Below are 12,223 nucleotides of genomic sequence, written 5' to 3'. Positions count from 1 at the left end.
GTACACAACTACTGAAAAAACTATAGCTTTAACTAGATGGACCTTTGTTGGCAAAGTAATGTCTCTGCTTTTTAATATGCTGTCTAGGTTTGTCATAGTTTTTCTTCCAAGGAGCATGCATCTTTTAATTTTGTGGCTGTAATCACTGCAGTAGTTTTGGAGCCCAAGAAAATAAAATCTGTCACTATTTCTACTTTTCCCCCTTTTATTTGCCATGAAGTGATGGGACTGGAGGCGATGATCTTCTGTTTTTGAATCTTGAGTTTTAAACCAGCTTTTTCACTCTCCTCTTTCACCCTCATCAAGAGGCTCTTTAGTTCCTCTTTACTTTCTTCCATTAGAGTGGTATCATCTGCATATCTGAGGTTGTTGAAATTTCTGATATTGCTCCCTGACTTTTTACCCCGACTGAAAGCAAAACTGTTTCAAGGAGGCAAAAACTTGAATAACAGATACAAAGTTTATTATCAGAGACACAGAGCTTATTATCATAACATGTGTGAGAGCACACAGAAATAGTTTATGTTAAGACAGAAACAACGCAGAAATACACACCCAGAGAGAAAGGGTGTGGGCGTCATCCGTAATGAGGAGGAGCGCAGGAAAGAGCTGGTTAAATCATTATATAGGGCAGTCCTTCTGAGTCTTTGTTTACCTTTGGCCAATTATCTGTTATTTTTCCCCACATCTCACCTGTTCTAGAACCCTCCCAAATGTGCAGGCACAACTTTTTGCTAAGAATGGATTCCGCTGCCGAGGCCAGTGGGTGCATGTTCACACATTATGGGGTGGCTCCCCTCCCTTTTTAACCCCCAAGGAGCCTTCCTGCACATGTGCACAGAGAGGGAAGTTTTCCTTGACCTCAGGGGCGATCATCTTATCTCTTTACTTCAGAGTCAACTCTTGCGACTAACTGTCCTTGGAGTGTCTAGGGGAAACAGCTTCAGTTTTACTCCTCTTGAGGAACACCAGCTGTCCTGCCCTGGGGCCCCTCTGCCTCCTACCTTACTAGGAGTGGCTGGTCCTGAAGGGTGATTTTTACCCTCTCATAAGCACCTGGCGGGGGCCCTGCAGACTGACCAGATGCCCTGGCCCTGCAGGGGAAATGCCTGGTCCTGGCATTCAAAGTCTTTTGTGTCCTGGCTCCTCCCACCCCTCCTAACTCTCCCATCCCTCTCCCCTGCACACCTCTCCACTGGGGGGCATCACAGAGGACTCTGACCTTTCTGCGCTTAGCCAGCCCAGTGCACCCGGTCCACCTACTCCCTTCATGCCCAAGAGTGTTTCCTGCTTCCTTTGATTCCTGTGTCCATGTCCAACCCTTCTCACTGCTGTTATGACCTTGGGCCAGTGATTTAACCTCTCTGAGTTCCAGTTTCCTCATCTGTAAGAGGAAAGGACCCATTTCTGAGGGCGGTTGTGAAGTGTGATTAACAGGCCTGGCATCAGGGCCACTGTGCATGGCCAGGTGAGAAGTGCTCCACATGGGGCATCTGACCAGCCTGGCGCCCCACACCTCACCATGAGCCCTGGGCTGGGACCGCCCTGCCTGACAGAGCAGACTCTAAGCAGCGGCTACCCACCCCTCTCTGTGGTGGAGCCTTCAACTGGGTGGCCTGCTCCAGGGGCAGTCTCCACAGATGGGGCTCTTGGGGCTGGTTGGGCTCTCGCAGGTACCTGCAGGCCAGCCCCAGTCTGGGAGCAGACTCCAGGCTGGGGCAAGTCAGTGACAGGCCCTTCCTCCCCACCAGGCTTCTGCAGGCTTCTCTGGGTCTTTAACATCCAGCCAAGTGCTGTGCCACCCCTGAAGCTTCTACAATTTGGTGGGCCCTCTTAAAAAAAAGGAATGTTAAACTTAAAATGTAAAACCAAGACAAAAATAAATGTTCAATATGAGAATGTATAAGAAAATAAATTATAACAAGTTACCCTCTTTAAAAAGCTGACATATCACACATACCACAAACTCTGAAAAAACGTACATAATAATTCTAATGAACCGCTCATCATATCCCTGTAATACTTTTCCCCTACATTTTTGGCTCTGTATTCCTTGGGAGTCTTTTCATGTGACAACACGTTTGTAAATATCATTTTGCATGGAGAGAGTAGAAGGATAATAGTGTGGTTGATTGAACTGTTTCTCCATTATGAAAATTTTGCTTGTTTGGAGAGGGAGGTATTAGGATGCCACAGATGGGCAGGGTCTACAGGATGGGTTTCTGTTTGTGCTCACCCCTGGAATGCAGTGGTCACGTGGGTTGTTGTGGTTGAAACCCATGGGCAGGGCTGGCAACCCCTTGCTGCCCCCTACCCCATGCAAGACCCCTGCTGACCAGCTTACTCCCTGCCATCACCACCACCACCCCACCACCCACCCCCAACATCTCTCCCAGTGCCCCAGGGTCAACGGCATCAAGGCGCACACAGACCAGCGCAACCGCAGACAGGTGGTCCTGGACTTGCAGATCTGGTGAGCCCTTGTGCCCCCGGGGGCCTGGTGTGGGGGATGGGGGAACACTGTGGGAACAGCCAGGTTGAAGATAGAGTCGCAGATAAACACTCGTGGAGTGTGAAAGCCTCTCATGGCACATATGCCCCTTCTTCCAGCCGGGCTGGACCATGGGGTCCTTGCTGGGATGGGGAGAATGGTCCCAGAGGGGCCACTAGGCCTGGCTCCTCTCTCAGACCAGGCACCAGGCATGCTTTGGGTACCAAGGCCCAGGCAGCAGAGCTTTCTTGGAGGCCAGAGCCCAGTCACCTAGAGGGTCAGATCAGCTGTCTCATAGAGGATGTAGCAAGAGAGAGCAAGTGTGACAGGAAAATGTGGGAACTTGTGGTGTGGCCCAGGGAGCTCGGAGCACAGGCTGTGAGAGGCCAAGGGGAGAACTGGGCACTGTGGCACCTCAGAAAAACTAAAGGATGCAAAGACATGTCAGCGACTTGTTTAATGGATCAGGCAAGGACATCTATTTTGAATGAAGCTGATAATAGACTTGAGTCAGAGAGAATGGAGGTTCAACCCAGGAAGTCTTCCTGGAGGTGGTGGGATTTGAACTGCACTTAAAGGATCAAGAGTCAGTTCCCGAGGTTCCACAATGTTGCCTGTTCCTTTCCAGTGCCACATATATCCTGTCCTTAGCCCAGAGACTGGTACTGAGAACACACTGGGAAGACAGGAAGCAACTCTGGGAATATCCATCCCCATGTGTGGCCTGGTCTCAAGTGTGTTAAGATACAGTTGGCAATTGGGCCCCTGTGGCCCCAAGACTGCCACAGGATGCTTGTGTGATTAGTTGGGTCACTGGTCAAAGTCATCTAGCCCACCCACCCGGCTCTCCAATCAGCTCAGGGAGCCCCTGGGACCCCCGGGCTCACCCTACTCTTCCAGGGGACACAGCATTTCTGTGATGACTGGCCCCTCAGCCTGCACCCTGCAGATACTGGATAGCTGCCCTCTCTCTCCGCTTCTCCTTCAGTCCTTGACTACCTTCAAGGGCACCCATTGTGGGCTTCCTGTGACCATCGCTTGGCAGGAACGCCAGCTGGACTCAGTCTTCTGAGACCTTACTACTTGCTCACCCCATTACCCCCAGCAACAACCTGTATGAGTGGCTGGAGGGAGGCAACGGGGCTACTCTGCCGTCTTCAGGCAGAGACCTGGGCAGAGATGGGGTGGAAGCACAGTAGGGTATGCACCCCAAACCTCCTCTTTGGCATCCATGGGGTGTCATGGGCTGAGGTGGTACACAGAATTGCTGCCCTTGAGGGCAGAGGTGGGGATACACATGAGACCCTGGGTGTGGCGTCCCTGGGCACTGTCTCTAGGAGTCTGGGCAATGTCTGCACAGAGCTGAGAAAGGCCGAGGCTGTCAGGGAGTCCACATCCAGGTGATGCAGGGCTCAGGCTTGTGCTGGGCTGCTCTGGGCAGGTTTTTTGACCTCTCTGAGTCGTGGACCTACCCTTCCCCTCCACTTTCCTCCTCCTTCCCCACTTCCAGCTATATCGGGGACTGTGAGATCAGTGTGGAGCTGCAGAAGATACAGGCTGGTGTGAACGGCATCCAGGTGGGTGGAGGCTGGTGTGACTACCTCCAGGGTTGGGGTCAGGGCACAGGGAGCGGGGTGAGACTGGAGGAGGCTGCAGTGGGGGCTGATACCAATCAAGGGACTCCAGGCCTGAGATCACAGACCAGGAATTGGTGGCTGGGCTTCACTGCCCCGCTGCTCAGGACTGCCCCATCCTGCCGCTGTTGGTGGAATCCCCCTGCCAGAGAGGCTTCGATGACCCCAGGAAGTGAGAGGCTCTTTATGGATACTGAGCGGGTGCTGAGAAACCCAGGTAGATGGAGGAGGCAGAGCTTATGGCAGGAGTGGAGGAGCTGAGCTGGAGAGCATGCCTGGGCCCCGGCTGTGGGCGAGGCTGAAGCCCCTCAGAAAGCAGAGCAGTGGAGGGCAGCCGGGACCCTTGGTGGCCAGCAAAGAGGTGGCCTCTGCATGCAGGCTCCTCTTCCCTGAGTGTGGTCCCTGCAGTGGTGGCAGGTGGCCCTGACATTTGGGGGTGGCGTGGGCACGAATGAGCCAGCAGCAGCCTCGCTCAGTGCAACAGATGTGAGGAGAAGGGCGGCTGAGATCCCTCCTTGTCATCTAGCTGCAGGGCACACTGCGGATCATCCTGGAGCCCCTACTGGTGGACAAGCCCTTTGTGGGAGCCGTGACTATGTTCTTCCTTCAAAAGCCGGTGAGTCCCCAGGACGAGGCAGGCCTGCTGCTCCCTGTGAACTGGCGCTCACCCCCGTGGCCCAGGCACTGGGTTTGACCCCAAGAACAGATGTCCGAAGCCCATCTAGACCCACCATCTCATATGCTCCCTGGGAGGCCTGAGGAGCTCCACCCTGCTGTCCCCAAGACCAGGAAGAAGGCAGGCTAGATGAGAAGTGGCCAGCCGAGGTCACACAGCTGCCTAGGGTGGAGCAGAGGCTCTCTGGTGCCAGGCTGGCCTGGCCGTGTGCTTGGGCCGCTCCTGTGGTCCCGGCAGGAAGCAGCCCACCTGACAGCCCTGGTTCTGAGCAGGAAGGGATGTGCCTCACCCACCCAGCACCCTGCAGAGGGCGCCCCCACCCCCACAGGCTGAATTCCCCATGGGGGTGGGCGTGAGGGTGCTCAGCCTGCACTCCTGGCTCCTTCCAGCCTAACTGCCCCCTTTTGCCCCTGCAGCACCTGCAGATCAACTGGACAGGCCTGACCAACCTGCTGGATGCACCAGGAATCAAGTAAGGGCCTGTGTGGACCCCTAGACAGAGCTGAGGTGGGCCCCACCCCTGGGCTGTGTGGTCAGTGACAGGAGCTGCCCCACGGCTGAACCCTCCCTGTTCTCTACACCAGGAGAGGCATGGGACCTGCCCCTCCAGAGGGTCAGGGTTGGTGTGTTTGGAGTGACACCATGAGATGAGATGTCCCAGAGGAGGCCGTGTGGGCTGATGAGGGGTGAGCACAGGCTCTGGAAGCAGGCCAGACTTCTGGCCCCCATTAGTCACTGTGCACCTTTGGACAAGTTCCTTCACCTCTCTGGGCTCTTTCTCAGTAACTGGGAGCCTAGTTCCTCTGTCTTGAGTTCCCTGGGAGAACACTCAGGTGTGTGTGGTACTGGCACAGTGGGTGTGGACATACACAAGTGTCCTCCTTGTTCTTATTAACTCCTCCCTGACCCGTGTGTGTGTGAGAAGCCCACATGGCCCCTGCCCATGGTGACTGCACCACAGACACCAGTGTGGGAGGGGGCGGGCCGCTGTCATAGCAGAAGCCAGCAAGGAGGAGCTGGTCTGAGCAGCCTGCCTTCCTGGGGCCCGAGAGGAGCAGAGAAGGCCTCCAGCCCTGGGTGGACACACCTCACATGAGGGAGGGACAGTGGACTAGCCAGGGTGCCCCCTAGCTGGCTCGCCTGCTGGTAGGACCACTGGGGCCATCCCCCACTGATTTCTGCCCTCTGGGCACAGAGAATCCAGTCATGCATTCTTTTGTCCAGAAGATACTTCTTGAGCACCTACTGTGTGCCAGCCCTGTTGTTGGCACTGCCCTGTCTCCTTGTACTGGCAAGATGGAATCAGGCAATAAAGAGAATTTCAAGGTGATATCAGAGAGTAGAAGCGCTACAGTTGTGAACATGTACCTGGCATTTCCTGGACATGGGGTACTGTTCTCAGCACTTCACATGTATTTACTCACCCTTGTAACAGGAGGTAGAGATGAGGAAACTGAGATCCCCATTTTAGAGATGAGGAAACTGAGGTCGAGATCAGTGACTTTCCAAGGTCGCACAGCTTGTGGTTGGTGGAGCCGAGATTCTAACCCAGCATCCAGGTCCTTGCTTTTGGTTACCATGATGTGATGCTTCAGAGAGGAACAGAGCAGGATCGGGGTGGGGGACTGTCAAAATGTACACCCTACATCCTCCCCTGATCCCCCATCCAGACAGGTTGGGGTCAGGGCTGCTCTCTGCTGGGATGGACCCACCTGTCCCCAAGCTCTGCTCCTCATTCCAGGTCCAGGGAAGGGCGGAGGGACAGGCAGCCTGGGGGAGGTGCTGCCACCCTCCACAGCTGGTCGTGCCCACTCTCCCCAGTGAGATGACAGACAGCCTGCTGGAGGACCTCATCGCTGCCCACCTGGTGCTACCCAACCGTGTGACTGTGCCCGTGAAGAAGGGGCTGGACGTAACCAACCTGCGCTTCCCTCTGCCCTGTGTGAGTACCCACACTGGCTGCAGAGCACCGGGCCCAGAGCTGATGGACAGACGGGCCAGGCAGAGGGGTATATCCTCAGATGGTGATGCTTATTTCTGCCCTGTGAGGGCCTGGCATCCCATTTTATGGGGCCAAGACTGAGTCTCAGGAAGGTTGATTGACTTGCCCAAAGCTACCTGTCTTGGAAGGGAAAAGCCCAGGGAGCATTTCTTCCTGGACCTTGGTCCCCCGCAGGGCTTGTGCTGGGGTCTGTGGGCAGACTCATTCACACCCAGAAAACTCCAGAGCCTGCCACCTTCCCTTCAGGGACAGGAGGCTCCCACTCCATCATTTAGTGATACAAAGGACTGTCGCATCTGCTGGGAAGGAGCCAGGACATAGGGCTTCCTTGGGTGCCCACCGCCCTTGCCCCTGCCCATCCTGGGTCCAGCTCAGGAGGCCCCCAGGGACAGCCACGCGGCCTCCTTGCAGAAGGTGCCCTGGCAGTGGGGCAGGGAGTCAGGGCCTCAGGGGAAGGGGAAGTGCCTGTTTCTACCATCAGTGCCAGGTGGGAAGCATCAGCCCCTTCAGGTCATGCAAGGGGACGTGTGGTCCTTACCCCACCCTGCAGGTTTAGCAGCCTCAGCATAACAACACAGCACCGTCACCTACATCAAAACTACTGTAAACATTCTGTCCTTAGGGCACATCCCACTGGACATGTACATCAAGTTGCTACAATCTAAACTCACTTGGTTCCTCTCTCTGTTTGTGACAGCTGGCCGTGAATGTTTCCATTGATTTGTTTCCTTCCGTTCTCTATTTCTAGAGGTGTTTTTTTTTTTTTTTTAATCTCAACACCCTTGTACAATCATGTGAAATATCTGCACTCTTCTAAAGTCCAGTATGAAAAACTATTTTTAGGAGCTTGGCTTCTACCACCTAGTTCTTGCCTACCCTATAAGTAAAGGTTTATCCTTCTATTACTTTCCATTATTTGTTTTCTAATATGAGCATATCCCTGTATATGGTTGTGTGTGTGTATCTGACTGCAGGCATAGTCTCCCTTTCTAGGATGGGTGGCAGCAGGCTACAGCTCTCTTCACCTAGCTGTTACCACACACGTGTCGTGATGGTCACCCCATGACATTGTGGTACACTGTACTCCACCATGTGAATGTACTGTATGTATTCAACCGGTCTCTACTGACAGATGGCTGAATTGTGTCTGGCCTTCTGTGATTTCAAACAGTGCTGTCATGAGGAGCGTTGTACATGTCTTTTCATATTTTTGCCAGTAGGTCCTTAGGGTAAATTTCTTGAAATGGGATTGTTGAGTTAAAGGGCAAATGCATATGTTCAGTTCAGTTCAGTCGCTCAGTTGTGTCCGACTCTTTGCAACCCCATGAACTGCAGCACGCCTGGCCTCCCTGTCCATCACCAACTCCCAGAGTCCACCCAAACCCATGTTCATGGTGTCAGTGATGCCATCCAACCATCTCAACCTCTGTCATCCCCTTCTCCTCCTGCCCTCAATCTTTCCCAGAATCAGGATCTTTTCAAATGAGTCAGTTCTTCGCATCAGGTGGCCAAAGTATTGGAGTTTCAGCTTCAACATTAGTCCCTCCAATGAACACCCAGGACTGATCTCCTTTAGGATGGACTGGTTGGATCTCCTTGCCCTTTAAGGGACTCTCAAGAGTCTTCTCCAACACCACACTTCGAAAGCATCAATTCTTCGGTGCTTAGCTTTCTTTATAGTCCAACTCTCACATCCATACATGACCACTGGAAAAACCATAGCCTTGACTAGATGGGCCTTTGTTGACAAAGTAATGTCTCTGCTTTTTAATATGTTGTCTAGGTTGGTCATAACTTTCCTTCCAAGGAGTGTCTTTTAATTTTATGGCTGCAGTCACCATCTGCAGTGATTTTGGAGACCAGAAAAATAAAATCAGCCACTGTTTCCACTGTTTCCCCATCTATTTCCTATGAAGTGATGGGACCAGATGCCATGATCTTAGTTTTCTGAATGTTGAGCTTTAAGCCAACTTTTTCACTCTCCTCTTTCACTTTCAAGAGGCTCTTTAGTTCTTCTTCACTTTCTGCCATAAGGGTGGTGTCATCTGCATATCTGAGGCTATTGGTACTTCTCCTGGCAATCTTGATTCCAGCTTGTGCTTCATCCAGCCCAGCATTTCTCATGATGTACTCTGCATATAAGTTAAATAAGCAGGGTGACAATATATATCCTTGACATATTCCTTTTCCTATTTGGAACCAGTATGTTGTTCCATATCCAGTTCTAACTGTTGCTTCCTGACCTGCATACAGGTTTTTCAAGAGGCAGGTCAGGTGGTCTGGCATGCCCATCTCTTTCAGAATTTTCCACAGTTTATTGTGATCCACACAGTCAAAGGCTTTGGCATAGTCAATGAAGCAGAAATATATGTTTTTCTGGAACTCTCTTGCTTTTTTGATGATCCAGCAATTTGATCTCTGGTTCCTCTGCCTTTTCTAAAACCAGCTTGAACATCTGGAAGTTCACAGTTCACGTATTGCTGGAGCTTGGCTTGGAGAATTTTGAGCATTACTTTACTAGCGTGTGAGGTGAGTGCAATTGTGCAGTAGTTTGAGCATTCTTTGGTATTGCCTTTCTTTGGGATTGGAATGAAAACTGACTTTTTCCAGTCCTGTGGCCACTGCTGAGTTTTCCAAATTTGCTGACATATTGAGTGCAGCACTCTTACAGCATCATCTTTTAGAATTTGAAATAGCTCAATGGGAATTCCATCACCTCCACTAGCTTTGTTCATAGTGATCCTTCCTAAGGCCCACCTGACTTCACATTCCAGGATATCTGGCTCTAGATGAGTGTGAGTAATCACACCTTGGTGATTATCTGGGCCGTGAAGATATTTTTTTGTACAGTTCTTCTGTGTATTCTTGCCACCTCTTCTTAATATCTCCTGCTTCTGTTAGTTCCATACCATTTCTGTCCTTTACTGAGCCTATCTTTGCATGAAATATTCCCTTGGTATCTCTAATTTTCTTGAAGAGATCTCTAGTCTTTCCCATCCTATTGTTTTCCTCTATTTCTTTGCATTGATGGCTGAAGAAGGCTTTCTTATCTCTCCTTGCTATTCTTTGGAACTCTGCATTCAAATGGATATATCTTTCCTTTTCTCCTTTGCTTTTTGCCTCTCTTCTTTTCACAGCTATTTGTAAGGACTCCTTGGACAGCCATTTGGCTTTTTTGCATTTTTTTTTTCTTGGGGATTGTCTTGCTTCCTGTCTCCTGTACAATGTCACGAACCTCCATCCATAGTTCATCAGGCACTCTATCAGATCTAGTCCCTTAAATCTATTTCTCACTTCCACTGTATAGTCATAAGGGATTTGATTTAGGTCATACCTGAATGGTCTAGTGGTTTTTCCCACTTTCTTCAATTTAAGTCTGAATTTGGCAATAAGGAGTTCATGATCTGAGCCACAGTCAGTTCCCAGTCTTATTTTTGCTGACTGTATAGAGCTTCTCCATCTTTGGCTGCAAAGGCTATAATCAATCTGATTTTGGTGTTGACCACCTGGTGATGTCCATATGTAGTCTTCTCTTGTGTTGTTGGAAGAGAGTGTTTGCTATGACCAGTGTGTTCTTTTGGCAGAACTCTGTTAGCCTTTGCCCTGCTTCATTCTGTACTCAAGGCCAAATTTGCCTGTTACTCCAGGTGTTTCTTGACTTCCTACTTTTGCATTCCAGTCCCCTGTAATGAAAAGGACATCTTTTTTGGGTGTTAGTTCTAGAAGGTCTTGTAGGTCTTCATAGAACTGTTCAACTTCAGCTTCTTCAGTGTTAACTGGTCGGGGCATAGACTTGGATTACCATGATATTGAAAGGTTTGCCTTGGAAACGAACAGAGATCATTCTGTCATTTTTGAGATTGCATCCAAGTACTGCATTTCAGACTCTCTTGTTGACTATGATGGCTACTCCATTTCTTCTAAGGGATTTCCTGCCCACAGTAGTAGATATCATGGTCATCTGAGTTAAATTCACCCATTCCAGTCCATCTTATTTCACTGATTTCTCGAATGTCGATGTTCACTCTTGCCATCTCCTGTTTGACCACTTCCAATTTGCTTTGATTCATGGACCTAACATTCCAGGTTCCTATGCAATATTGCTCTTTACAGCATCAAACCTTGCTTCTATCACCAGTCCCATCCACAACTGGGTATTGTTTTTGCTTTGGCTCCATCCCTTCATTCTTTCTGGAGTTGTTTCTCCACTGATCTCCAGTAGCATATTGGGCACCTACTGACCTGGGAAGTTCATCTTTCAGTGTCCTATCTTTTTGCCTTTTCATACTGTTCATGGGGTTCTCAAGGCAAGAATACTGAAGTGGTTTACCATTCCCTTCTCCAGTGGACCACATTCTGTCAGACCTCTCCACCATGACCCGTCCATCTTGGGTGGCCCCACACGGCATGGCTTAGTTTCATTGAGTTAGACAAGTCTGTGGTCCTGTGATCAGATTGGCTGGTTGTCTGTGATTGTGGTTTCAGTCTGTCTGCCTTCTGACACCTTCTCTCAGTGCCTACTGTCTTATTTATTTACTGATATTAAAAAAAAAACAGTGCTAGACAGGAGCCCTCCTCGTCCCCTTAAGTGTTTCTCTTAATTCTTGTGCTCTGTTCTGGCTTAAGATGTAGCCCAGAGTGTTGGGAATGAGGCGACTCAGTGCTGGGGCCTTGATGAGCCCAGGGACCTACTGTGAGCATCATGCAGTGCCCACAGAAGCGTATACATCTGGGTATTGGGAAGAAAGGACCCTGGATCTGTTTGCATGAGGGTTAGAGACAGGGATGGAACACGGGAGGAAACTGGCTCAGGCAGTGTGGCGGTTGGCACAGGGGGAGGAAATGGCTGCAGCCAATACCCAGTTCACGGGGTAGGAAGGGAGGTCAGGAGGGCAGGAATGTGTGCGGGCATCCTGATGCAGTGGACTGAGCCCTGGGTCCTGCCCGCACTCGCTCCATGGCCCTGTGGCTTCTGTCTGCAGACGTGGAGAGGGTGAGATTGGGGCTGCTGTGATAGCTGATGGCTTTGGCTCTGAAGTTGGGGACTTTGAGGTTCCTCGAAATAGCTGTGAGCCTCAGATTGGGGCATTTTGCAGGGAGTGATCAGAGTCCACTTGCTGGAGGCTGAAAAGCTGGCCCAGAAGGACAGCTTCCTGGGAATTCGAGGCAAGTCAGACCCCTACGCCAAGGTGAGCATCGGCCTGCAGCACTTCCGGAGCAGGACCATCTATAAGAACCTGTACCCCACCTGGAATGAGGTGTTTGAGGTGAGGGGCTCCTTAAAGGCTCCCAGCTACTCTCCAGAGCTCCACTCCGGGCAGTGCTGGCCCAAACAAGATGGGGTTCTGCCTTCATGGTCTTCACATACCCATGGGGCAAAACTGTACCACAGGCATGGCTTTGGGGACAGGCAGACCTAC

The 12,223-nt window shown here is 51.0% G+C and overlaps 1 protein-coding gene across 1 annotated transcript in view; it reads left to right on the top strand.

Moving 5' to 3' along the window:
• Positions 1 to 12,223, top strand: part of ESYT3 (extended synaptotagmin 3) — a 52,993-nt gene that overhangs the window by 24,519 nt on the left and 16,251 nt on the right. The window contains exons 4-9 of the mRNA XM_020913408.2: positions 2,397 to 2,473; positions 4,002 to 4,068; positions 4,652 to 4,741; positions 5,218 to 5,273; positions 6,623 to 6,743; positions 11,900 to 12,070. Coding sequence (XP_020769067.2) covers positions 2,397 to 2,473; positions 4,002 to 4,068; positions 4,652 to 4,741; positions 5,218 to 5,273; positions 6,623 to 6,743; positions 11,900 to 12,070 — 582 coding nt within the window. The remainder of the gene's footprint in view (positions 1 to 2,396; positions 2,474 to 4,001; positions 4,069 to 4,651; positions 4,742 to 5,217; positions 5,274 to 6,622; positions 6,744 to 11,899; positions 12,071 to 12,223) is intronic.

Source organism: Odocoileus virginianus, chromosome 4 (assembly GCF_023699985.2).
Source record: "Odocoileus virginianus isolate 20LAN1187 ecotype Illinois chromosome 4, Ovbor_1.2, whole genome shotgun sequence".
In the NCBI taxonomy this organism is placed as follows: domain Eukaryota; kingdom Metazoa; phylum Chordata; class Mammalia; order Artiodactyla; family Cervidae; genus Odocoileus; species Odocoileus virginianus.
The sequence above is the reverse complement of the archived record's forward strand: the minus strand, read 5'-3'. Positions and strand labels throughout refer to the sequence as shown.